The sequence below is a fragment of the Podarcis vaucheri genome, assembly GCF_965113315.1.
Source record: "Podarcis vaucheri genome assembly, chromosome: 14".
NCBI lineage: Eukaryota > Metazoa > Chordata > Lepidosauria > Squamata > Lacertidae > Podarcis > Podarcis vaucheri.
In genome coordinates this window covers 39,654,513-39,680,356 of record NC_138752.1, presented here as the reverse complement: position 1 = coordinate 39,680,356, position 25,844 = coordinate 39,654,513, and the positions used below count along the sequence as shown (strand labels likewise).

General features: G+C 45.3%; 1 protein-coding gene across 1 annotated transcript in view; it reads left to right on the top strand.

Annotated features, from left to right (window-relative positions):
* Positions 1 to 2,513: 2,513 nt before the first annotated feature.
* The window catches only part of SHISA9 (shisa family member 9), a 229,033-nt gene continuing 205,702 nt past the window's right edge, over positions 2,514 to 25,844 (top strand). Inside the window, exons 1-2 of the mRNA XM_082200126.1 lie at positions 2,514 to 3,878; positions 15,473 to 15,600. Coding sequence (XP_082056252.1) covers positions 3,256 to 3,878; positions 15,473 to 15,600 — 751 coding nt within the window. The 5' untranslated portion in view covers positions 2,514 to 3,255. The remainder of the gene's footprint in view (positions 3,879 to 15,472; positions 15,601 to 25,844) is intronic.

Genomic DNA, 25,844 nt, shown 5'->3' with positions numbered 1-25,844 from the left:
CTAGCTCTGGGAGGAGGTGTGTGATTCCTTAGCTGGATTTGGCTTGGAACAGGTGAGGGTCACATGCTTCATCAAGCCCAGATGCTGCAATCAGCATGCAAAGTATAAAAAGGGACACAGAGCTGAGGTGTTGGGTCTACTCAACTGTCCATGTTTGTGGACCTTGGTTTGGATGCTCCTGGATCTGTGCTTTGGGTTTGACTCTGGACTGTACCCTGACTGCTGGATTTCAGACTTGGCTACTTGGATTGACCCTGAATTGCATTTCCTGGCTGTTGGACTTTATTCCTTTGCTTGTGTGGCTTGACTCCTGGACTTGGGCTTTGGACTTGACTTGCTGCCAGGTAGGCCAGGGGTTCAAGACACAGTGACTGGCAGCAGCATTCCAGGGTTTCAGACAGGAAGCCTCTCTTAGCCTGACCTAGAGAGGCCAGGGATTGAACCTCCTGCACAGAAGGCAGATGCTTTGCCGCTGAGCTACAGACCTTCATACCAACAGCACAGTGATACCATGTCTTGCAGCAGATATAGGTGTAAAGAGGGAGCATAGCAGGGACAGAAGAGAGCAAAACAGTCCACTCCATGTCTGCCACCTCACCCACCTTATCAATACAGCATTGCCACCACAGAGCACAAATACTAACTTGAGCTTTGCGTATATGAATTTATAGATCACCATAAACGTATGTGGCACTTTACAAAGTATGACAGATCCCTATTCCAAGGAGCTTACAATCTAATATGTGATATGGGGAGGCTATGGAGGAAAAAGAGAGGTGGAGGAAAGGCATTCAGTTATGTGCATCTTCCCCAAAAAGTCCTCATGCTGTGCTACAAATATAAGTGGAAGTCAATACTGTCTTCTGACTAGTGTGATGGCATCATGGAACCTGGACTCCACCTCATCTATGGATGTAGTGGATCATCTTAGATCATCATATCAGGCCATCATTTTTCACTGCCCTTCTCAACTGTGAATATAACAGGGCTTATTCTGCAGGGAAGCATGGTAAACAAGGCGGAACATTAGACACACTGGAAAAAGTGGCACATGAAATAATGCTCATACCATAACACATGTGCGGCAGTCTTGGATCCCTCCCCCATGTGTGCAGAGTTTTGCAAAACATCTGCGGAAAAGGGCATCCAAAATGATCAAGGGGCTGGAACAACTCTCCTACGACGAAAGATAATCAAATTTTACCTTTGGGGAAAAAAGTGTGTGTGTGGAGGGGGTAATGATAAAGGTCTGTATTAAATTATGCATGGTGTAGAGAAAGTGGATAGGGAGATGTTTTTCCTCCTTTCACAATACTAGAAACCAGATTCATGTAATGAAACTCAGTGCCGGGAGATTCAGGATATAGGATCAGAAAAAACTATTCACACGGTGCAGTTATACTATGGAATTGGCCGCCCCAATATGTGGTGATGGCAGCCAGCTTGGATGGACTTAAAGAAGGATTAGACAAGTTCATGGAGAACAGGACCATAAGTCTTGTACCAAGTTAGACCTTTGGTCCGTTTATTGTCTCAGCAGTGACTCTCCAAGATTTCAGATGGAGGTCTTGGCTAGCACTACCTGCAGACACCAGGAATTGCAGCTGGGACCTTCTACATGCACAGCAGATGCTCTGCTACTTGCCCTATGGCCCTTCCCGAAACGGTTATCCATGGTTACTTGTCATGATAGCTATATGTATTTGCCACCTCCAGAAACAGAGGCAACATGCTTCTGAAAATCAGTTGCTGGGAGAACAGGAGCAGAGCACTATTACACACCAACCCAATCTCTGATTCCAGGGGCTGCAGAGAGGGGTTGCATTCTCAGTTTCTAGAGAATGAAGGTCAGCAGAGACTGTGGTGTCTTTAGGATGTATGGTTTTCTTTCCACACATATACAAGCTAAGCATAGGATGGAACTGCTGACAGCATTAACATTCCCTTAGATCTTGGTTTCCCTTTAGGTTTCTTGAACCCTCCCGCCAAAGTGCAGCTTAGGCTTAGCACTGAACAGAACAGGTTTCTCACCCCCCCTTCCAGCCTGCTTCCAGATCTCTCTCTCTCTCTCTCTCTCTCTCTCTCACACACACACACACAACCATACACCCCTCTGATTCTTGTTCTCCTACACAACAGGTAGGTGAAATGGAAGGGCTAGGCCTACCTATTTGTTCTATGGCACAGAGCAGCTTTGGTTATGCTAACTGTGGTGCCTAACTAGCTAGCCAAAGTCATTACTTTAATAATCTGATAATGAGCATTATCAGAGCTCCAGTCCCTGGGTTTCTAGTAAAAAAAAATACCCCACAGTAGACCCCCATCCCTCAAGTCTGGAGTTTGCCCACTCCTGGAATAAACTGGTTCTGAAAGATGCTGGAGGAAGTGGGCGGTTGGCTGTGTCACCCCTTCCCCCCAAAAGCAAACTGGCCCAAAATCTGTTATGGATGTGCTCTCCCTGTTTCTCCAAGTTGCTTGCCCCACCCGCTCAGAGCCTTTGGTTCCGACCTAATTCTCTGCCCGACTGCTTTCCCACCGGTGAGGTGGGGCACACGCGAACTGTTCCTGGCTCCCATGCCAGGAAGAAGCTGCAGTCTCCTCCCCTCTCCTCCTTACAGGAGAGGCCGGGGAGGGCGCGCGTCTTCTAGCAAGAGAGTTTCCCTGCTGGAGAACTTGGCGAGGTCTCCTCTGCCCGTTGGTGTGCGAGCTGGATGGCTGCTGGAGAGCGAAGCCAGTTGAGTCGCGTCCTCCCCTCCCTCTAGAGACACCATCGCTTCTCCATCTCCCCGCCCCTCGCAACCACCTACCGCTGCAAAACCGCTCTGCAGCCGCTGCCGCCGCCACCACCCCGCGCTCCGATTTCCCCAGAGGCTTCTTGCCCCTTCCGCCGCCCCCCTCGCCGACCACCCTCCTCCGTGCTTTTGGACCCTCACTCATCCACGCTCGCTTTTCCTGCCAGTCTCCACGCTCCACAAGTGCCGCGCGCAGTTCACTCCCCGCGCTCTGAGGCTTCGGAAGGTGGGGGGGTGGGAGAGAGAAAGAACACGAGAGAGAGATTGAGAGAGAGAGAGAGAAGAGGTGGGACTGGCACCCCCGCCCCCAGCTCCGCATGCTCGGCAGAGGCGGCCCTGCAAAGCTGCGCGGCAGCTAGGAGCTTCCCAGCGCGCTGAAAGCCACGGAGCTGTCCACGGTGCTGAAACCCCGCGCGGGCTGCCAGGCGAGCGGGCTCCCCGCGGTTGCCCGAGAGCCCCCTTTATGTGCAGTTCTTGGCGCATCGCAGCAGCGTCGAGCGGCTTGAGTTGCGGCGGCGGCGGAGACAGCCTCAGCTCGCCCGGGCTGGCGCTGAGAAGGATGAAGGGCTTCCTCCGGCTGTTCTTGAGCTACTTGGTGGCGGACCTCCTCACCCTTTTGTGCCGGGCGCAGGAAAAAGCCGGGCAGCACTTGGGCAGCATCGTGATGCTCTCCGGGGGGAACCAGAGCCGAGAAGGGGAGCAGCACGTCGACGCCTCGGAGCCGCCCCCGACCCCGGAGGAATGCAGGGGCTACTACGACGTGATGGGCCAGTGGGACCCGTCGTTCAATTGCAGCGTCCGGGAATACCCTTTCTGTTGCGGCACTTGTGGCTTTCGCTTCTGCTGCAAGTACCGGAAGGGCCGCTTGGATCAGGATATCTGCACCAACTACATCAAGCCCCCCTGGCTGAACGGGCGCAAGACGCCCAACCGCCCCGTCGACCCTTCCCACGACCCCACCCGAGACAAAACCAACCTCATCGTCTACATCATCTGCGGGGTGGTGGCTGTCATGGTATTGGTGGGCATCTTCACCAAACTGGGGCTGGAGAAAGCGCATCGACCTCAGAGGGAACACATGTCCAGGTAAGGCGAGGCTTAATCACCTTTTTTTCGGATGTTGTGTAGTGGGGGCTGACGACCCCCGAACTCAACACGAGCACAGAGGCGGCCACCTGCCCCAGTCTCTGTGCGCGTGTTGAGCCTAAGAAAGAACTCCCGCTGGCCTTAAAAGCCATGACTACAAAACCACCGTCGCTGGAGTCCCCCGCCTCCCCACTTTCTTCAGGGTGCGCTCTCTCCCCCTCGATGGGGCATGTAAGAACCAGTAGCCACCCCCTGGTGTGTTAGCCAGATGCTTGCACGGGGATTAACGCACATGTCTTGGCGCAGCGGCGGCCGAGCAGCTCCAGATAGTGAAAAGATTGGGTGAGGGGCGCGCGCGCACAGAAGCTCACTCATGATGGAGAAGCGCAGCAACAGCAAAAAAAAATAACAAATGTGGCGTTAAACTCTGCTTGCGAGGTCTGCCGGTAACTCTCTCTCTCTCTCTCTCCCCACACCGCTTTCCAACTGTTGCGCTTACGGGGCAAACTTCTCCGCAGTGGCTTGTAAACACTGTCTCTTTCTCTCACACACCCACCCCTTCATTTGAGCATCTCCTTGGTTTCCAGGTACAAAGCGGGCACAATCTCAACTCGCGGGTGCTTGAGCCTCCACACCTGAGAAACAGAACCTGCTCCCTAACATTGAAAGGAAAGGATGAAGCACAGTAGGGAGATTGCAGAGAAGGACCCCAGACTGAGGGTCCTGATGAGACAGAAGTTCATATAATACCTCACTTTACAATGAGGCCAATGAGGAGGTGGACTGGCGTCTCTGTGTTGTGTTGTGCGCTTTGCATCTATCAAGTAACTGGCTGTTTCAGATCAAATATAACACACACACACACACACACACAAAATGGCAAATTAAGCTGATGGGTGCTGCTCTAAGCACAAGCTGGCGATCAGGCAAGTGGGCACAATCCCACTTTTGGCTGCCTCTCCCTGCCATTCTAAATACACACACGCGCACACACACTCCCCCCAAATTGTGTCAACAGTAGAGAATCAAAGACCCAACCCGTTTGTCAAATCATTCGGTCTGTCTGATTCATTATGCTAATCCCCAACACATGAAAGCAAAACAGATGGGGAAAGACATTTGCAGATAAAATAAAAACAATTACAAAAAAGAGAGGAGAAGCAGCAGCAAATAGCTCTATTAAACCGATCCCAGCATAGCCAAGGGAACTTTCAAAATGAAGGCTGGAGTTGCCAGAATGCCTTCAGATGGACAGGGCTGTTTTGCTCTGGAAAGGTATAACTCAAAGGTAGTCTGGTTCCTCATCTCTTCCCGGTCTCCTCCTTTCCCCTCCCATGGACTCTGCACCTGGAGCATCTCCTTGTCCAAGATCTTGCTATTGCTTTGTGATTAACAGCCTCCCCCTGCAACGAGACACCCAAAATAGGATTCAGAATGCATCACCCGTTCTTTCACTAGCAATTATTTGCTATTTATAAACTGGCTGATGGGTGATCATTTTTACTACCAAGGAGGAGAGCAGCAGAGCACAGGAATTCGCAGGCAACCCAGCATGCTGTGAATCCAGGGTTACAAGTGGAGGGTTATCCAAAAACAACCTCCTGGCCTTGAGACGGCTCAGCCACTAAATGAAGACCAAGAGCAGGTGGAGAGTGAGGTTCCATTCTGTCCTCTGCCCCTCGAATCTTGGCAGAGGTTTGGGCACCCTACTGCCTCCCTGCCTCTGCTTCTATAGTGTCTACGTGGACAGGTATGTTGAAAAGGTGACACGGCGACAATGAGCAGGACAACCTCTGAGCTAGGAAGGGGAAGTGATTGTTTGCCTCTGGTTAATTTGTGGCAAGTGCCTGTGCTCATCGTTCAGAGGTTCAGTTCCATGCAAAGATTGTCTTGCAGAGAAGTAGGAGCCTCTCAGCAACTCCACCTGTTTCCCCTTGTGGGTCTTCTTTGCTTGGAACTCTCTCAGGTTCTTTAGATGGAGCTATGCATGGAAGGACCATAGTTCAGTGCCTTTGCATGCAAAAGGACACAGGTTCAATCCCCAGCATCTCCAGGTAAGGCTGGGGAAAATCCCCTTCCCGAAATCCCCAAAAGCTGCTGTCAGTCAGTGCAGATGGCGCTGAGTTAGATGGACCAACAGTCTGACTAGGTATAAGGCACCTTCCTATGTTCCTCTTCAACTCCCTCCTTAAAACCCATCATTTATGCAAATCTTCTCATGCTTAATTTCTGCCTGCCTTCCTCCAACATCTTTCCCCAACCTCAAGGAAGTCTAAATATCCCAGAAAGGGGAAGATTAGGCATTATAAATAGCGGTCTTCAAATATCTGAGAGAGATGGGGCTAATTCATCCCCCGTTAATCTAGAGTATAGGACTCAAACCTTCACATCCCAGCAAAGCGAATGGCAACTAAACATTAGGAAATATGTCCTGGTGATAAAAGCTGTTCAGCATTGGAATTGAGTATTTCAGGAGGTGAGGGTTTCTCCTTCATGAAAGGTGCTCTTTTTTTTTTTGCAGAATTATCGGTGATGCTGAACTCATGGATTTTCTACAGATAAACTCTGAGGTCTCTTCTAACTCTAGAATTCCATGCATTTGCCCCATTTTTCCCTTTATTGCTTTTGCCACACTTCTCTTTCCCTTCTCACCTATCTTCTTCCTACTAGCAAAGCTTCATTGGGGACAGCTGCCTTTTTGTGTATGTGCTTATTCTATAAAGTTGTCATACATATGACAAATATTGCATACCCTAAACTGCTAGTTTATTCATGCAACAGAGCAGCTGGGATTGAGGACACTTCAGCAGTGAGATGGTTGCCGGAGTGATTCTCAAGGACGAAGATACATAGGAAAACGTGTCCAATGAATGTACCATTTTTGGATGAGCCAATAGCTCATAGGAGAGCACATGGAATGCATGCAGAAGGTTCTGTGTTTGAACCTTAGTATATCTAGCTGAAAGGGACCCCAGGCTGTTTCTTTAAACAGGATCACATGTCCTTTTTTGCCTGAGACCTAGAAAGCTGCTACTGGTCAGCATACACAGTTATAGCCTATATGTACAAATTGTCTGACCTAGTATAAGGCAGCTTTTAATGTTCATTAATGTTTGCTCAGGAGCAATTCTCTGGGCTGAAACTTCTGCAAAGCAACTGGGGTCCTCTATTGACAAGTTTTCCCGGCACATCTCTACGCACTTACAACTGCTGGAATTACTCCAGGAGTCATCGCTGGGCTGCAAAGGGATCCACAGTAGCTCCCAATATTCCTCATTCCTTAGTGAAGGTGCTTATAATTACCTTTCTCATTGATCCTCATCCAAAATTAAACGTCTTACCTGTTTCAAATGCTGTTGAAGGAGGGAAGCTGTACGGTGTTCACTAAGAGAAATCATAATCCCTCAACTCCCTGTTGCTAATCTAACAGTGGTACGAAAGTTTCTGGTGAGATCTTGCTACTAAAGCTAACGGATGAGATTCATAAGGGGGACATGTTTCAAACCCCTTCTGGCCAGCATCTGTCAAGATTAAATGGCTAGTCCTCAACAAGGTCCTCAATTGCTGCAGATTAGTTCATGATATTTGAACTCCACAGTGCTCTTTTGTTACCTGGTCTCCAAACTTAGGACCAGAAGCAGCTGATGAAAAGAGAATGATATGACGGAAGGGAAAGGAAGGGAAGGGAAGGGAAGGAGCAGAATCAAATGCCTGCTTGGTATATATTCATGAAAAATAACCAGGTGGGAAGACTTTAAAGATTTCTGGTGGGGGTGGGGAGTGAATTCAGGGGACAATTATCCAAGTCACTTAGGAAGGCATAGGACACTTGCCACCAGGAATTCATTGTAATTAAGTAAAACAGGAATGTTACACATTTTCAATACAGGAGAGGGACAAATACTGGTGTCATCAAGGCAGCACTTTGGGGCAGATGTCCCAGGGCAATGCTCAGCAGAATGAGCAGTGCTGGTGTACCACAAGGAGAAAGAAATTAAGCAACACACATTATCTTCTAAAGAGGAGTTCCCATTTGACCATTAAGTCAAGATTGTAAAAGTACCTAACTCCACTGTTGGGGACAAAAATATTCTATCCATGGCTATGTTAACATTCCCTTTGCTGTTCTATCTGACTCTTCCATCTACTTTGCCCCATTCATTTTGTGTGGCCCAAAGACTTTGGGGGATAGAAGTGAAATACTCTGGCTTGTCCCACTGAACTAGGTCACATTTAAAGCACTCTGCTACCACTTTAAACAGTCATGGTTCCACCAAAAGAATCTTGGGAACTGTAGTTTGTTAAGGGTTCGGAGAGTTCCCAAGAGACACCTATTGCCTTCACAAAGCTACAATTCTCAGAGGCTCCACAGAGTGTGTGACAGAGGCAAGGGGCCAGGAGATTGACCCAGCAGAGGGGACCAGTGATTTATGGGGTTTGGCGTCTGTCACAAGGCAGAAGCAAGGGCAGGGGGAGGAGGAAGGCACGTGGAATGTGGTGGAAGATGCAGAGGCTGTTCCAGTGACAGACGGGTCAGTAGATTGCTTGCCTTTCCCTGCCCTACTGTCTCCTAGAACCAGAAGGGGCTTGAAGTGGGACAAATTCCATGCCAAAAAAGTCTCGGGTTGCAGGTGTGCAACCTGTCAGGGCAGGGTATATAAATTGGCAGAGAGGAGGGCAACCTTTTGGTGCAGATCTGAGGGACAGCCGTCTTGTTGCCAGAAGTGTGTGTGTGTGTATGCACGTACGCACGCATGCACGCATACATCTGGAGCACTGTGGGAGTTGCTGTAAGTGCTTGTTTTGTCAATGAAGACTGAACTATCAGACATATGCCTTCCTTAGCTGGGTGGGCCAGGGGAGGCATATAACTAGCCCCTGGGAGAATAAATTGCTGGACTAAATGAGGCTTTGACCTGATCAAACAGGCTCTGCTTATATTTCCTCCCAGTAAGCAGCAGGAATAAAATCAATCAACGTCCAAGATTGGCCTATGGTTGATTTGAAATCAATGTTTACCCTTGCTCAGAAAAGTAGCATTAAAAAAAAGAAACTTTAATAACAGGAATTTAATAATGGAACTTTAGCTGTGAACTGCGATAAGCGATCCTTTTAGCTCAGTCATGTGCATGCTTACTCAGAAGTTGACTTCAGTGGCACTTTCTTCCTTGCAGCAGCTGAAAGATTGTCTTAGTGGCGATCTGCGATAAGAGAATGAGGAAGTCCATTTGGACATGACAGAAGCAATGAAGTGTTTCAGGAGATTGGAAGGGAAGCTAAAGCTCTTGCGAAATAAACACAACAGATGGGGAATGGGATGGCTGGTGCATGGATCAATCTGTACACCAGAGTTGCAAATGTGTTTAAGAATCGTTCACTCTCTCCACCATAACTCCACCCCAATCAATAGTCAGACAATACCTTTATTGGGACCAGTCAAACTGTCCCAAAATAGGGACCAAACTTTTGAATTCTCCAAAACTATTCATCAGGTGGGATGTTAAGCAAAACTCAGGCATAGGTACTGCACTTTCATGCAGCAAACCAAGGCAATGGCCTCATTCGTAAGAACAGAATACGAACCTGCTGGATCAGGCCAATGGCCAACTCTTCCAGAATCCTGTTTCCACAGTGGCCAACCAGATGGGAAACCCACAAGCAGGGACATGAGCACAACAGCACCAGCTGGTATTCAGGGGCATACTGCCTCCAACTTCCTCCAACAGAACATAGCCATGGTGGCTACGAACCAGCAAGCCTTGTTCTCCATGAATTTGTCTAATCCTCTTTTAATGCCATCCAGGTTGGTTGCCACCATTGTCTCCTGCGTCAATGTGTGTGATTAGCATCCCCTGGGCTCCTGCTCACTTAACTCACTGGTCATTGCTGCTGCTGCTGCCCTTCTACTTAGGCACGGCTACTGAATGGGCTGATGGGACCCCCTTCCTCAGTGCAGGCAGAGAGGCCACCAGGGCTGCTGCCAGCAAAATGGTTCAAAAGTAAGCACAGGGGTGGTGGTGGTGGTACGAGGAGGGGACGAGCGAAAGTGACAGTGGTGAGAGAATCTGCATTGGTATTCTGCTGGCTTTGGAAGAGGCACACATTTACACAAGCATTCCCTTGACCTGAGTCTCCTGTTTTAATGGCTGGGCTTTTAAAAATTACATTGCTTTATTGCATATTTTAATTGTGGATGCTTATATTTTAATAGGTTTGTTTTATGGTGTTTTTAAATTACCCTTGTTGGTTTTAATGTTAGTGGAAATGGTTTTTATGTTTTGAAGACCACATAGAAACCCATTTGGTATATCAATCAATCAATCAATCAATCAATCAATCAATGATAACAGGAGTGGGGTGTAGCAACAGCAGAGTTTGCTGCCTAAGAAGGAGCAATGTCTTGCCCCATCCCTGATGAGAGGGAGGAAAGTTGGTTTGGGGTAATATAAAACTTGCATAAGATTTACCACCTAAATCTAAATAAGTCCACTACAGTGATACCTTGGTATTCAAACGGCTTGGCTCCCGAACAAATCTGCTCCTCAACTCTACAAACCTGGAAGTGAGTGTTCCCCTCCCCCCATGTACTGTTCTGGGGGCACTCCTCACCCCCCACAGAGCTGATATGGGTGAGGCGTGGGGTGCCATGTGGAGTTGGGAGAGGTAGGAAAGCCCCATTGCATAAGCAAGAGTCCTTGTATTGGTTTTGGCTAGTGAAAAACATGAGTTGACTTCAGCCCCTAGTTTGCATGTAGATACGTAGGGAGGAGTATTCATTCACATGAGACCCCACTGGCAACTTATGTAAATCAGGGATGGGGAGCTTGTGGTCCTTTTGCTGTTGTCCAATTGCCAGTGATGATGAGAGTTGTAATCCAACAAAAACAGGAAGTTTCCCATTGCCGCTATAGATTCTCTAACCAGATTGCAATCCAGTGTAGCACAGTGACTATGAATATTAGCAGGAAACAACAAAGCTCCTAGTTTGAAAGCCCATGAATTAATTCCCCAGGAACAAGTTGAGATATTGTTTCAGGAATTGCATCCACAGACGGCATCTAAAATGTGGATGTTCCACACATGTCACACTTGGCTGGGAGTCTCTGGCCACTCATATGCATGTGTCTGGGTTTCAAGAAGCAGGCACACATTTTGATGATGGCCATGCTATTTGGTTTCTTGCAGTAATTGTATTGTGCAAGTGGTCTTCTGCTAGGCTGTGATGGCCTCCTTGTCTCAGCTCCCCAATTTGCAAGTGTGTTCTGTTTCCAGTCTTCAAGCTGGGAGTGCTGTTGCTAATGTAGCCAAAACATATTGCTTATATTGGATTCCTATTGTATGTTAGCTCAACGAACAAGACATTCATCCAAGTTTTCCTCAGCCATTCTCCCGCTGTTGGAGGTTTTTTGTTTCTCCAAAACTGAGTAATGCAGTTATTGTTACTAAGGTTTCCAAAGCTGAAGAGGTTTGCACCATTAAAATGAATTAAGTCTCTCTGTTGTCCCAGTGCAATAAATCAACTCAAAAAACAACACCTGCCCATCTTCTGCTTAGAAACATGATGGGGAAATGCACCCAAATGCATCCCAAACAGAGCAGGTACGGAGTAGTGGCTCAGATCGCCACGTTGGCCATGAAGCTCACTGGGTGAACTTGGGCCAGTCACTGCCACTTAGCACAACCTACCTTGTTGTGGGGATTAAATGAGGAAGGGGGAGAACCATGTACACTGCCTTGAGTTCATTGGAGAAAAAGGGTAGGATGTAAATGCAATAAATAATAAAGCGTGGGGCAAATGGTTAATGGGAAGGTGTATAACCATCACGCAAACAAACCAAGAGAAATTCAGGAGGAAATGTTGCTCACCATATGACAGCCTTGGAAGCAAAGAATCAAGAGGAATGCTCAATAGTCAAACACAGTCTAACCTCCGCTTAAGTGAACCAGGATGAATGCTCAATAAACAGGTCATTAGATTTGCCACATTTCGGCTTCCTGCCTCCCTGTCCCAGCACGCAGCCGTCTCCAGCATTTTTGTAAAATATATGCAGCTACCTTAAGCTTTGGCCATTTTCCCTGTATCAAAAATCCTCTCTGAACCGACTGGATCTGTGTGCTGTGTGTGTGTGCTTTTTGTGGATTATTCAGGATCAGTCTATAACTTGAGGCTGTATTGGGATAATATTCCCCTCTTAGGAGCCTATTAATGTACACAGCTCTTTGGGATCTTTGCTAGCTGCGAGTTTTTCCTCTGCTATGTAGGCCAGCTCTGCAGTGGCGGGTCTTGAAGATTTGCTTCTTATTGAAGTGTCATTTCAAAATGCCCAAACTCATTCTGGCTACCTGCTCTTACAAATCTTTCTCCTCCTCCTTTTTTAACTGGATCAAGCAAGCACAACCCTCTCCTCTCTATATTTTTTTTTAAATAAAAAGAACCTGGTGATCAGAAATCCATCTGACATTTAAATGACATAATACTGCCCCACAGTCAAGAATCACTGAGTATCATGTGTAATTAGCTTGCCATGCACATTAAAAGAGACTTCCAACAGTCTGAGAGTAAAAAGAAAAGAATCTGGATTAATTTTCTCCTCCCCTTTTTGCTGCACGTTTCTGTCAGTAGCATCCAGACTTGGTTAGTGGTTATATAATCTATGCTACCTAAAAGGGCCCAGCCAGACCTGGCATGGTTTAAATCAGTGGTTCCTAAAGCTTTTTTTGGGGAGGGGGGTCATTGCCCCTTGGTTCTATAAATCCATCCCCAGTGCCCCCTACCCTATAAAAAGCATAACCAGAACAGCAGTCTGGATGACCCACTAAGGGAGATAAAGGTAAAGGTAAAGGGACCCCTGATTACTAGGTCCAGTCATGACCGACTCTGGGGTTGTGGCGCTCATCTCGCTTTATTGGCCGAGGGAGCTGGAGTACAGCTTCCGGGTCGTGTGGCCAGCATGACTAAACCGCTTCTGGCGAACCAGAGCAGTGCAGGGAAACATCGTTTACCTTCCTGCTGGAGCGGTACCTATTTATCTACTTGCACTTTGACATGCTTTTGAACTGCTAGGTTGGCAGGAGCCAGGGACCAAGCAATGGGAGCTTACTCTGCTGCGGGGATTCGAACTGCCGACCTTCTGATTGGCAAGTCCTAGGCTCTGTGGTTTAACCCACAGCGCCACCCGCGTCCCTGAGGGAGATAATAACACAATAAAATTCAAAACAGTCATAATCAATTCACATTTATTCAAAGTCCAATTAAAACTATTTCATGCAATTAATTCAACAAACCTGATGAACTTGATCCAGTGATAACAGCTTTTCAAAGTCTGATAGTTATTTCCATCTCCAGGGCCCTCTTGCTACCTGCTTGCCTCTTAGTGGACCTGGTAATTTCTTGGGATCCACTGGTTTAAATCCTAGGTCTCCAGTCAGTGGGTCAGGACCCACAGGTGCGTTGTGAGGCCGCATCAGATGGGTCTCAGCAAAGCAGTTGCCAACATCTTGGATTCCATCTTAGGCTGGTCAGACCAAAGGAGCACTACAGGACCAGGACACGTTCTGACGAGACGCTCATTTTATCAATTTCTATGAGTGCTGGAGTATGGCAGGAGAAAGACCTGAGCCATTTTAAAAATAGATATATATTTCTGGGAAACCACATACTCATTCCTTTCCCCTGCCATATTGCAGGACTGGTTTTCATTTAGTAGTAATCTTAGAATCATAGAATCATAGAGTTGGAATAGACCACAAGGGCCATCGAGTCCAACCCCCTGCCAAGCAGGAAACACTTGGGGGGACCTCATAAAAACTAGGCTGCCCAAAGTGATTTATTCCCAACTAGGAATGGGGAAGAAATTTGATTTTAAAGGCAAACCTAACCTAACTAGCACTTTCTTTCTGAAACAATACACGGGCTCAAACACAGCCATCTTTGGAAATTCACACTTCTGCAGATGTTGCAAGCAATATGTACAGCTAGGTATACACCAGGGCAAAGTGTACGATACTGAAAATACCATACTCAGAAGGATCATGTTAGGGAAAGTTGCTTTGCAAATATGTGTATACAGTGGTACCTCGGGTTACATACACTTCAGGTTACAGACTCCGCTAACCCAGAAATATTGCTTCAGGTTAAGAACTTTGCTTCAGAATGAGAACAGAAAATGTGCTCCGGCGGCGTGACAGCAGCAGGAGGCCCCATTAGCTAAAGTCGTGCTTGAGGTTAAGAACAGTTTCAGGTTAAGTACGGACTTCTGGAACGAATTAAGTACTTAACCCGAGGTACCACTGTATTAGGCAAAACGGCAAACAAAAATGTGTACATCAGGAGAAATTTGCACAAAAATGCTGATGAATTTTCTTGAGGATTTTTTTTTTTTTGGGGGGGGGAGCAAATTGATGCAGATTTGTGGAGAACTGAACAGAGGAAATGTGAAGCCGAGAGAAACTGAAATGGACAGATTTGCCCATCCTTGTGCCTGTAGAGTTTGCCCAACTTTGCCAGCTGTGTCAAAGTTGCTGCAGATGGTGAAGTTGCAGAACATCTCACCCATTTCTGTGAGCACAAAGTGGGGTGGAGTATGGAGCACAAAGTGGGGTGGAGTATGCTTCTGGGTGCTTTATAAACAAACCCACAAGAATCCAGAATGTGGGAAAAATATAGCTTCAGATGACATCATGAAATCAAATCAGCGTGAAGGTGGTATATTTGCTTGGGAGTCTTGGGAGCTGGCCTCATCCAAAAGTGTCTACACCTCCAGCAAAACCACAAAACAGACAGAAGTAGCATTTGAAAAGTGTGTGTGTGTTTGTGTTCATGGACTCTTCCCCTGAGTCCTCACTTCGGAAATGAACATTCTAAAAAGAAGCTTCCGCTGCTCTGATAACAAGTTGTAGCCACCACAAACTGTTGCAGAACATCTTCCCACTCAAATATGAATACTCCTGTCCAGGGTTCCAGCCAGCCATGTGTGAACTCCTCAAGCATGACATTCTACTGTTTCTCTGGTTTTCTTTCCCATCATTCCATATCTCCTGGAGTTGACGGAGCACCCTCAGTCTTCATTGTGTGTCTTTTTTTAAAAAGGAATTTCAAAAAACCCTTTTGTGTGTGGTTTTTTTATTTCTCGTATCTCAGGAGGCACCCAAGTTGGTTGATACCTCCATTTTGTTTTTAGTAGTTTAGTTTGGGCTTCTGTCCTGTTGGCATGGGCTCACAAAGTTTGCTGTTAGTGGGAAGGGATCTACCAAAATTAAAATTTGAGAGTCTATTTCCAGGGCAGGAGAGAGAGGGAGAGAGAAGAGTTTGGATTTGATATCCTGCTTTATCACTACCCGAAGGAGTCTCAAAGCGGCTAACATTCTCCTTTCCCTTCCTCCCCCACAACAAACACTCTGTGAGGTGAGTGGGGCTGACTAGCCCAAGGTCACCCAGCAGCTGCATTTGGAGGAGCAGGGAATCGAACCTGGTTCACCAGATTATGAGTCTACCGCTCTTAACCACTACACCACACTGGAGAGAGGGGGAGAGAGCACCAAAGTTTTTATGGAAGGTTGCATCTAACTCTTTTCCCTTTCCCACCATTCTTTAGGGCTCTTGCTGATGTTATGAGACCAGAAGCTCCCTGCACAACAGATCACATGGAACGAGATCTCAACATTGTGGTCCACGTGCAGCACTATGAGAACATGGAAACGAGACCTCCTGCAAACAACTTGCGTGAGTTGCATTGTCTTGGTTTTTGCTTGGTCACGGTCAGAGATGTTTACAGCTGTGGGAGCCAGTCAACGGGTTCTTGCCAAGGAGAAAGGATCTTTTATTGCCTTGTCACTGAATTCAATAGCAGTAAAGGCTATGCCTTGGCAGTCAGCAAATGCTTTCAGAGTCTGGATTTCACTTTTTGTTTGTTTGGCTGTTGTTCCTCTGCCCCCAATATTTTCATCCTCTTCTGAAAGAGTTATCTCGAAACATTTATGCAATAGTTTGTTCTTGGTTTTATGCTTCACCTCAGAAGGACAAAAGGGGGATGGGGGAACCCCATATTCATTTGGAAGTAGGTCTCAGTAGGTTGTGCCCACTGCTAGTCCTACTCTGAGTAGGCCCACTGAAATCAGCAGACATGACCAATGGGCCCATTCATTTCAGTTGGTCTACTCTGAGTAGGACATAGTTGATGGGACCGACTCCCAAGGAGTCAGCTGCTGCCAAAGCCAGAATTAACAGAGGACTCGACACTTTGCAAAGTTGTCAAAAGAAGGATTATGGATTTTGGCTCAAAGAAGGATATTTGCTGGGAGGCCAGAGCTGAAGTAATGTAGAGATATCCCTCAGGCAGTGGAAAGGTTTATGATGTGCTGCTGTGCATCTTCAGTGTATAAATCGCACTTTAAAATGAGGATATTATACACTTGGATCTTCATGTGGACAGATCTTGCTGCTGCTTTCTCTGCCAGATTGTTGGGGGATATTCTCTGTCCCTCACTATAAGGATGAAAAATGTGTCTGGCAGGGCAATCGTATGCATGCCTACTCAGAAGTAAGTCTGGCCAAATTCAGTAAGATTTACTCATAGGTAAGTACTTTAAGCAGTGGGAGGAGAGGGAAGTGGGATTTAGGCTTGCATTAAACCCTTTGAAGGATCCAGACCATCCCTTTTATATGTTTGTATGCTTGCTGTTGCCACGTTTGGGCAAAACATCTGCTGGAGAAAAGTATTTACATGATTACGTAAAGCTAACACTTTGAAATGTCTTAGAAGACTGCATTTTTTTGACAGTTCAGCAATGATGCTTGAATGTATTTATGCCTAAAGTAGGAGAAAGTTTCTAATAGCCAGGTTTCAGTTTCATCAAACAAAAGTTTCCATGCCATTTCTTTTCCTATCAGCAAATGCAAGCAAGAAAATGCGTTTGGTAGGGGAAAACATTTTATATAATTATATTTGGAGAGAAGATGGAGCAGTACAAAAGAATGGTAGCTGGCGATGACTGCTCCAGCCCACTTGGTGTTATTCAACTTCCAAGAATATCTCAGGCAAGAATGTAAATGGAAGGTCATGAGATCAAAAATTTGACATGAGTGTTTAGACCCTCAGTGCACGGAGTTCTTTTTTAAAATTGGAAATTGCTCTTTAATGTATTTATGGCAAATGGCAAGTGGCAAAATGCTTATTTGGGCAATTTATTCATTAGCTTTTCGGGACCTTTTGAAATGTTTTATGTTGGGGGAGGGGAGGGTTCTTTTGCTGATAATGTCAAAGTTGTTTCAAGCAGTTTCTTAACAAATACTCCCCTCCACCCCAGAATAAGAAATCTCGAATGGTGTCAGTCTTTGAAGTGTAATATGAACACTTTCCCATACAAGTCCTTGTGGTTGGAATTGGCGATTTTGTCAAAGTTTGCGATGAAGGTGGGTTGTGATGTTGTGAGAGTGGGTTCTGCAGATGTGATGCAGCTCCCTGCTTGAAGCCATTGACCTTAGGCTGTATCCGCATCTGTCTTAAGTTGGATGACAGTAGGTGCCTGTTGGTTAAAACGTATGTGGAATGTGCAATTGAGTCACAAGATGATGGACAGGCAGTATTGGAGATGGAATTGCATAATAGCTAAAGGCCATTTTGGAACATGGAGATACACGCTTATTGAAGAGGTACGTCTTATGACATGAGAAATGACTGCAACCTTGGTTGTCCCCCCTGCTCAGAAAACTGCCTCTTTTGCTCTGTTTGGTGGGTTTTTCTTACATACTGCATGTATGGTTCCACTGATGATGACAGGTAGAATAGGAGTAGCCGACATGGTGTCATCCAGGTGCTTTGGACTACATCTCACATCATCCCTGGCCATTGGCCACACTGACAGGGCCTGATGGGAACAGTAGTCCAACAACATCTGCAGGACAACACATTGGCTACCACTGATGCATAATATCGTGCTTTTGTTTTCACCTTACATGCAGTTGGGATGGATTGTGCTCAGGCTTCACTTTATACCTTTTCCATTCATATTCCTTTCCTCCCTAACCTCTGCCCACTGTCCGATTCTTCTCTTTTCCTACCCACTCAATAATTAGATCTTTCCTCCCAGATCATAACACGTCTCTCACCACACAACCCTTTCCCTTCCCTTCCCTTCCCTTCCCTTCCCTTCCCTTCCCTTCCCTTCCCTTCCCTTCCCTTCCCTTCCCTTCCCTTCCCTTCCCTCCCCTCCCCTCCCCTCCCCTCCCCTCCCCTCCCCTCCCCCACCCGCTGTCCTCAAAGAAATATTTATTTGTATTTGAAAGCCTAGCTTGCTCTAAATCCCAGGACACTGGTAGAAGTATTACTCTCTTCCATGCCAAACTGGTTTAGCCAGTTGAGATGGGAATTATGCGTGTTCAGTTTTCAGGGTGTGGTTGGTTGTGTATGTCCTTGCATCTACACAAGCATGGTTTTCTATGTGGACAGAGATGGAAGCAGTACAACTTTTTACATTTGCCTTGAATGAAAACCTGCATTTTATTTTTTTACATTACTGCATTTAGTAATCCAGCAGATGGCAAAGTTCCAAAATCAGTAAAGCAGAGCTGGGAAGCTTTCAGGGGACCACATGTCAGTGGTAGTTGGGGCCAGTGCAGAAGTGTGCAGGTACAATGCAAAAAGTAGTGAGGCTGCACTCACATTCTCCTTTGCGCACATCCATGCACATTAGGGGTAGCCAACATGGTGCCCTCTAATGATATTGCTGGGCTTTTATTCCCATCATCCCTGACCTGGGCCACAATAGCCAATAGCCAATAGGCTATTCTGCGCCAGAATAGCCAATAGGAGTGGGAGTTTAATTATATCTGGAGGGCTCTCTCTCTCTCTCTCTCTCTCTCTCTCTCTCTCTCTCTCTCTCTCTCTCATATATCCATTGTCACATAAAACACACAGCAATTCATTCATTATTTTTCTCTCACCCACACAACCCCAGACTCTCACTCCTCCTGCCCCCTGCTATTAGGTGTGAATATTGCTAGGAGGCTCTTTGCAGATCTAATTGCCACTGGTGGTGGAAACAAGATTCACAGCACACTGCAATAGATTAACCCTTCCTCTACAGTGCTTTTTTTCCTGGGGGTATTCAAGGGTATGCAATACTAGCACCCCACCCCTTTTTTAAAAAGGTTAAAAGTCTGGCACTCACTGTAACAACTTCATAGTGGGTACTGGCACACACACCCTCCCCTTTAAAACAAGCACTGCCTGTGGCCTATCAGTTTTCAGTGCTGTTGGCATCTTCAAAACTGTGGGGGGGATTATTGGATTATTTTTTTTTACAGAAAACTAAACCCATAACCATTGTTTATAAATGCTTTATGGATTTTGGTGGGAGTTCAGGAACCTGTACAACAGGGATGTGTGGAACAAGGAATTATACAGCCTAAACAATGGAAAATTGCTTTAGAATCCATATGGAATGTTTCCTAGTACCTGAAATTGAGATTGATCCAATTATTATTTGGAGTATATTGGATTCCACAGAATTTGTGTAGGAAGCCTCTGTTGAATACAGATAGATGTTGGAGGTGTAATGCTAAGGGTGCCTCTTTGAGGCATATGATGGGGGGGTTGTTCAGTGATGTATTCCGTTTGGTTTGAAGCTGCTACTTGCTTAAATTTTGTATTGTTGAAATCCTTGATATTTGCAGATGTTCATGTACTTTTAACTGCATCCCTTATTAAATTGCAAATTATTGTTTTTTAAATCATCATCATGATAAAATCTCCCTACCTAGTTGAAACCCTCACCCCCCCAATAAACAGCCACTACCTTCCACAATAATTAGGTTTGAAATAGTCTCCCTTCAGAACCAAATAACAGGCTGTTTTCAAGCCTAATTAGGCCATGAATTGAGGAGAGGGATGCACAGGTAGATGAAGAGGCCACAGGAACCCTTGGTTCCCTGAAATAGAGGCAATGCAGTGCATTGGGTGGTTTCGACCCAGAATTTGCAGAAGCTGAATTTCTAAAGCATCCTTATTTTATTTTATTGTCATACTGGTACATCAGGAAGCAGATCAAAGGTGTGGTTTTTGGACATGCATATAGTCTAGAAACAAAACAAAGCAAGGCAAAATGTTGACACTGCAATATACCTGCAGTCTTGCCAAGGAGTCAATATGAACTGAACTGAACTGAAAATGGAAAGGGGAGGGGAAAGAATGCATATTAAGTTATTGAAAGTTGAACAGAATCCTAACCATGATTTGAAAATGCATCAGAATAGAATAATGAAAGTGATGAGAAAATAAGAAAATCCCACTTCTGGTTTTTTTTCTAGTGACTTCCAGCCACCTGCCCTTTCAGAAGGTGGAAGAGGGAATTTCATGCATGTGGAGCAATACTAATTTCACTCTGTGGACAAGGGCTGGCAGAGCTGTGCTGGGCAGTGGGATACTTCCACCCTATCCAGCACCCCACACCCAGCATGATGGGTTAAAAGTTTGAATGCATCCCATAAATGTGCCTTTTTAGTTCAACCCCCTGCTTAATGCTGGAATAGGTACACAGCAAGCTGTCTTATCCTCAGGCTGACCACTGGGGTGACATTTGACTAAGTTTACTCAAAGTAGGCCCACTGAAATTAAGGACCATGACAAAGTTAGGCCTTTTGATTTTTATGTGCCTGTGTGTATAATGCAGTTGAATGTAGCTCCTTGGTGCATGTACTGTAGCTCAGTATTGTCTAGAGATTGTCAGAAGGCAGAGATTTCCATTCTGACCTATATTCATCACAATAAGCTTTGCACATGTACATCCAGGACATGCAGTTTAGTCGGTTCATATTGGACTTCGCCAAGAACTCTAATTTACCTTGTCAGCAACCTTGAACAACCTACGAGGCCCGTCCTTTGAGACCAAAAAGGCAGAAGGCAAATGTTTAAACCATACCATCAATCAAATAGTCCCAATTTTTAAGTGGACCAAGAAATGTAATTGTTTGACCACCTGGTTTTCATGCACCAGAGGTGGGGAACCTCAGGGCTGGGGGCCAAATGTGGCCCTCCTATCCTCTCTATCTGGCCCCTGAAACTCTCTGCCACACCCCTCACTGATCCCATTTCACACCTCCTGAGTTTTTTGCCTAGCTGGACTGGAATATGTGAGTGTGTGCAGAAACTAATCCACTGCACAAAGATAGAGTTTACATTTGTCCCCGCCTCCCACTTTTGCCTTTGGCTCTGCCCTCCACTGGCATGTGGCCCTTGGAATGCTGCACAGAAGGAATGTGGCCCTCAGTTCCCCACTCTGCCATGCATAAATACAAACCATTGTTTGCCAAATTGGCTTGAGAGAATCAGCTCTGTATCAGGTTGCAAGGGGGGTTTTGCTTGGAAGAGGGGGCAACATTTGGTAGATTGCCCCCTGTGGCTGCCCCTCCTCACCACTGTTACCATGGATATCTGGAAGGAAAGAGTGAGGTGATGGGAGGCTGCTGTGACTTCTTCACCCTCCTGTCCCTCCTTGTTCACTCAGTCTTGGCAAGGAAACTGGTGGTGACAGCAACAAGGAGCAGGAAGGCCAGAGGGTTTTGCTCATTGCTAGTGGGCCCCTTCCTAGGATGCCCAATGATGATGACCCTTTATGCCATATGAAACCTGTTGTACACCACAATATGAAGTCCCCAAATGCACAAGTGCAAAAGTTTTCCTGATGTCCTGATAGCCAAAGGGATCCTGCTTTGCTTTCTGTGTTGCCCTTTTCTTCTCTGAAATGTCCGTGGTGGGTCTAGCAAAGGGCAGAGTGTCATTCTATGGACAACTTAATCCAAACAGACAATATATTTATTGCCTTGACCTTTCATTCTTTAGCTTTCAATATTTACCTTCTTTAGAGATGCTAGGGAAGGTCTCCTGAGCCAGACCTGGGAGGAGGAGGAGGAGGAGGAGGAGAAGAAGAAGAAGAAGAAGAAGAAGACGACGACTACGACCTTCAGGGGCTTAATGAAGTCCATCTTAGTGGAGAAGTGAGGCCAGTGCCAACCCTTCCTAATTCTTCTCTGGCTCAGATTGAATTTCAAACCAGAGAAGTTTTGCTGTTTTGACCCTAATTAGGCTTCCCACTGTTCTCTAAGAGATAATGGAACGTCTCAGGTCAGAGAAAAACCCCACATAGGTGAAATCTTCTCCTCTGACTTTCCTCATTCACTACTTTTTCCTGCCCCCCCCCAAAATAATGGAGGAATTATTACTTGAGGGAGTATGTTTGGGAAGCTCACCCATCTCTAGTCTATAGGGCCCCATTTCCAACCAGTAATATCTCCAATTTTCTTTTGCAAACTTATATTGGATCTTTGGAATGCAACTATTTAGTTTGCAAATCTGAACACTCCCTCAAACAAGACTTATCAGTGAATAATTAAGAACAGTAGTCAACAGGCACGTTTTAAACTTCGCACCTATTCTGTTTCCAGTAATCACTGTTAAAACAGTAAATGATAATAAAAGAAGGTATAAGGCTAATATGCAAGAGCCTCAAGTCACAAATAATGATGTATTGTAAATTAAAGAAAAACGGCTCCTACTTATTGCAGTCATATCTGTCATTAACCCATTCATTATTCTTACAATTTTTATTCCCCTTTCCATCTATCCTAAACCAACTGATTTTCTCCCATCGTTCCTTAATCCAGTTGTAATATTGTGATGTTACTCATGTTAAGAGTGTGGTTCATCCTAAGCATGCCTACTCAGAAGTAATCCTCATTATGTCCAGTGGGGCTTACTCCCAGGAAAGTGTGCACAGGGCTGCAGCTTCATCCCCACATTTATTTGTTTGTGTATTTCTTGCACTTCCGTAATTCTCCAGTTATTTAGTATACAACAAAATACACTATTAGCATGCAACTTTGACTTTGTTTAATGTGGCAGGCACAATATTATGAGTCTGCGCAGAGTTCTTTCTCAAAAGCTATCCCCAAACTTGGTGCATTGTCAGAAGAATGGCAAGTGAGGTTCAACATAAGGAAATAAGTGGTAGAAAAGGTGGAAAACCTAACTTCATACATACACTGATGTGGGCTGAGCATGTGTTTGCTAACCAGGAAAGAAATTTGGCATCACAGGTAGATAGAACAATGAAAGTATCCACTTTATTTGTGGAATGGAGGAAGGCAAATTCCAGGCTAGGGCTGATTAAGAAGTGGGTTGAAAGTAAAACGAGGGGTCTTCATACATTGCATTCAGTGAGTGTACAGTCTATGTCCCTTTGTACATGACAGATGAGCTGTACACATAAAAAGGTGTAGACTCTTTCACACAAACACTTGTATGTACATTTGTAGGGAACACCTGTGTAACATGTGGACAAACCTACATACAGTATTGTGAAGTCTTCCTACCAATCTGTGCTATAGGCACATTTTGAATACCGTGCACAATTCTGATAGTGCCCTCCCTTCTCAAAAAGGATACTAGAAAGCTGGGGAAAGCTTAAGAAAAGAGCAACCCAAAATTCTCAGGGATTTGAACCATCTTCCTCAAAGCACTCAGGGCTCTCTTTCTTTATCAATCGCAGCTCACGGGATCAGAAAACCAGATCAGGATATACAGTTCAGGTTTTGACAGAATGTGACAGCTGGCATTGTTTGAGAGGTTAACACACTGTAGTAGACTAGACAGAGGATGCAGGAAAAGAAGATCAATTTATAGATATCTAGTTTCCTTTCAGATCATCCGTAAAGGAGGCCCCCTGTAATTTTCACCCACTGAAATCCCAGATATTTTTTTTGCCGGGGGGGGGGGAGGTCTGTATTGTAATACAGCAAAAAGGAGGAATTGTTGAAGGGAAAAGTCTGTTATGTAAGCTGAGTGCATAAAATTCTGATGCATTTAAGACGCTTATGACTCAAATTCATTGTACACAAATCTATGCTTATTAAGTTTATTGTTATGTCAGGAAAGTGCAATAAAATATATTTGCAGAAAGAAATTTGGTGAGTAAGGGAAGACATGGCTGAAATGGATAAATTATGGGTGGTGTGAAGGAAGTAGAAAGATAAGTTTTCCTCCCTCTCTCATCATATTCAGGGTCAGGCTATGAAAGTGACTGGTGGCAGATTCAGGGCAGATCAAAGGAAGTCACAACACATAATCTCATAAACACATCACTGCATAATCACACAGTGCATAATCAGTTTATGGAATTCACTGCCACAAGATCTAACAATGACCACCAGCTTAGATGCCTTTAATCAAATTAAGAGAGGATGGGGCTTAGCTTGTGATATTCTTTTGGGACAGACCAAAGAAAGCCACAACCTATAAATGCAACATTGCACCATCACAGGGAATGCATAATCAATGTAAGGAATGTGCTACTGTAGCTCAGTTTTATAGATTATCTCCCTTGCAGGCAAAACCCAAGTTCAGTCCTTGGTATCTTCAGAGTGGGCTTACACAGACCCCTGTCTGAAACCCAACAGAGCTGCTGCCAGCTGGTGCAGGCTACACTAAGCTAGATGTGCCAATAGTCTGACTTGGTAGAAGTCTACTTCCTACATAGTGATGGTCGCTTGATTAGATTCCTTTAGTCAAAATTCGTAGAAGAGAAATCTGTCAAGTGGTTTACAGTTCTGACTGTCATGTAGAGCCTCCAGGATTTGATAGTGTGTGTTTATTTTGAACATTCATGAACCACCTTTCATTCAAATGACTCTAAGGCGGCTTGCAAGCAACAAAGAAACCCAAACTTGCAGGCTTACATGCACACAACACAGCACCCTTTAGTCACGTGGCTAATGGACAAGGCTAGTGCCTGCATCCCTTTCTTTCTGCAGTTGCCTAGGGCAACCAGTGGAGTGTCTGATCCAACCGGGTTTCTCTCATGTGCTTGCATAATTGACATTTGAATGCAATAAAGATACACTGCAGAATTTGTTTTACTATGTGCCTGTAAATATTTCTTTAATGTTCAGAGCTGATAAGAATGTCATGTCACACCAGAGTAATAGTCTTTCCTTCCACAAGTGCACACCCATAACTTGTCAGCAATATAGCTTGTTTGTATCATGTACCAAAAGATACTATCCACCCAAGCAATTGTCTATTAGGCATTGGGTTGGGTTTTGGAAATGATTGGACAACACTTGCAGAACCTCAGGGGAAGCCTAGGAAAAATGCAAAGTTTTTCTTGAGCTTCTCTTGAGTTGCAATCCTTGGGATGTTTTCAGCTTTCCTTTGATTTGCTGCACATAACAGCTGCAAGGACTGCAATTTATTGCTAAGTTTTCCACTTGTGTTTTGCAAGTGCTACGACAAGAACTTTCACTGCTGCGTGCTTCAGGTAGAAGAACCACTCCCTGAACCCCATTGCAGGTTTTGATGAAACAGAGTTCTCAGAACATCTCAGACAGTTGTGCATATCTGGAGCAACTTCCACAACTACCTTAGTTTAATGGCCTAGGAAATAATGCTGTGTCTCATATGCCAGAACTAGGTAGCAGAACTAGCATTTTCAGAATGAGTGAGATATATTTGAGGGACTGTCTTGTACACAGCTAATGGCATAGGGGTGCCTCGATTACTGCCACATTGTCCCAAAAGAACAACTGCTGTAACATGGGACTTGGACCCCTTGTTCTGTAAACACACATAACTTATCAGCATCCCCTCTTCCTCCTTTTCCTTCCTTCTGTCTCCTTGTTCCTTATCTCCCTACTTATCTGTCTGAAAGCACAAGGCTGCAAGAGCAAGACAATAAGATACAATCTAAACTTTAGAAACCTCTTCCAGATAGATGTATAACACCAAAGGGATGAGATATCTGTTTTTCAAACATTATGCTTTGGTCTTCATTTTTGTTCTTCTACTTCCCATCATCATCATCATGACCATTATTGCTGTTATTAAAAAACTACTATTAATTGACTGTCACAGAATTGGCACACAGGTGTATATTAATATACAAAGCCCTGAACCATTTGGGTCCATGATACCTGGA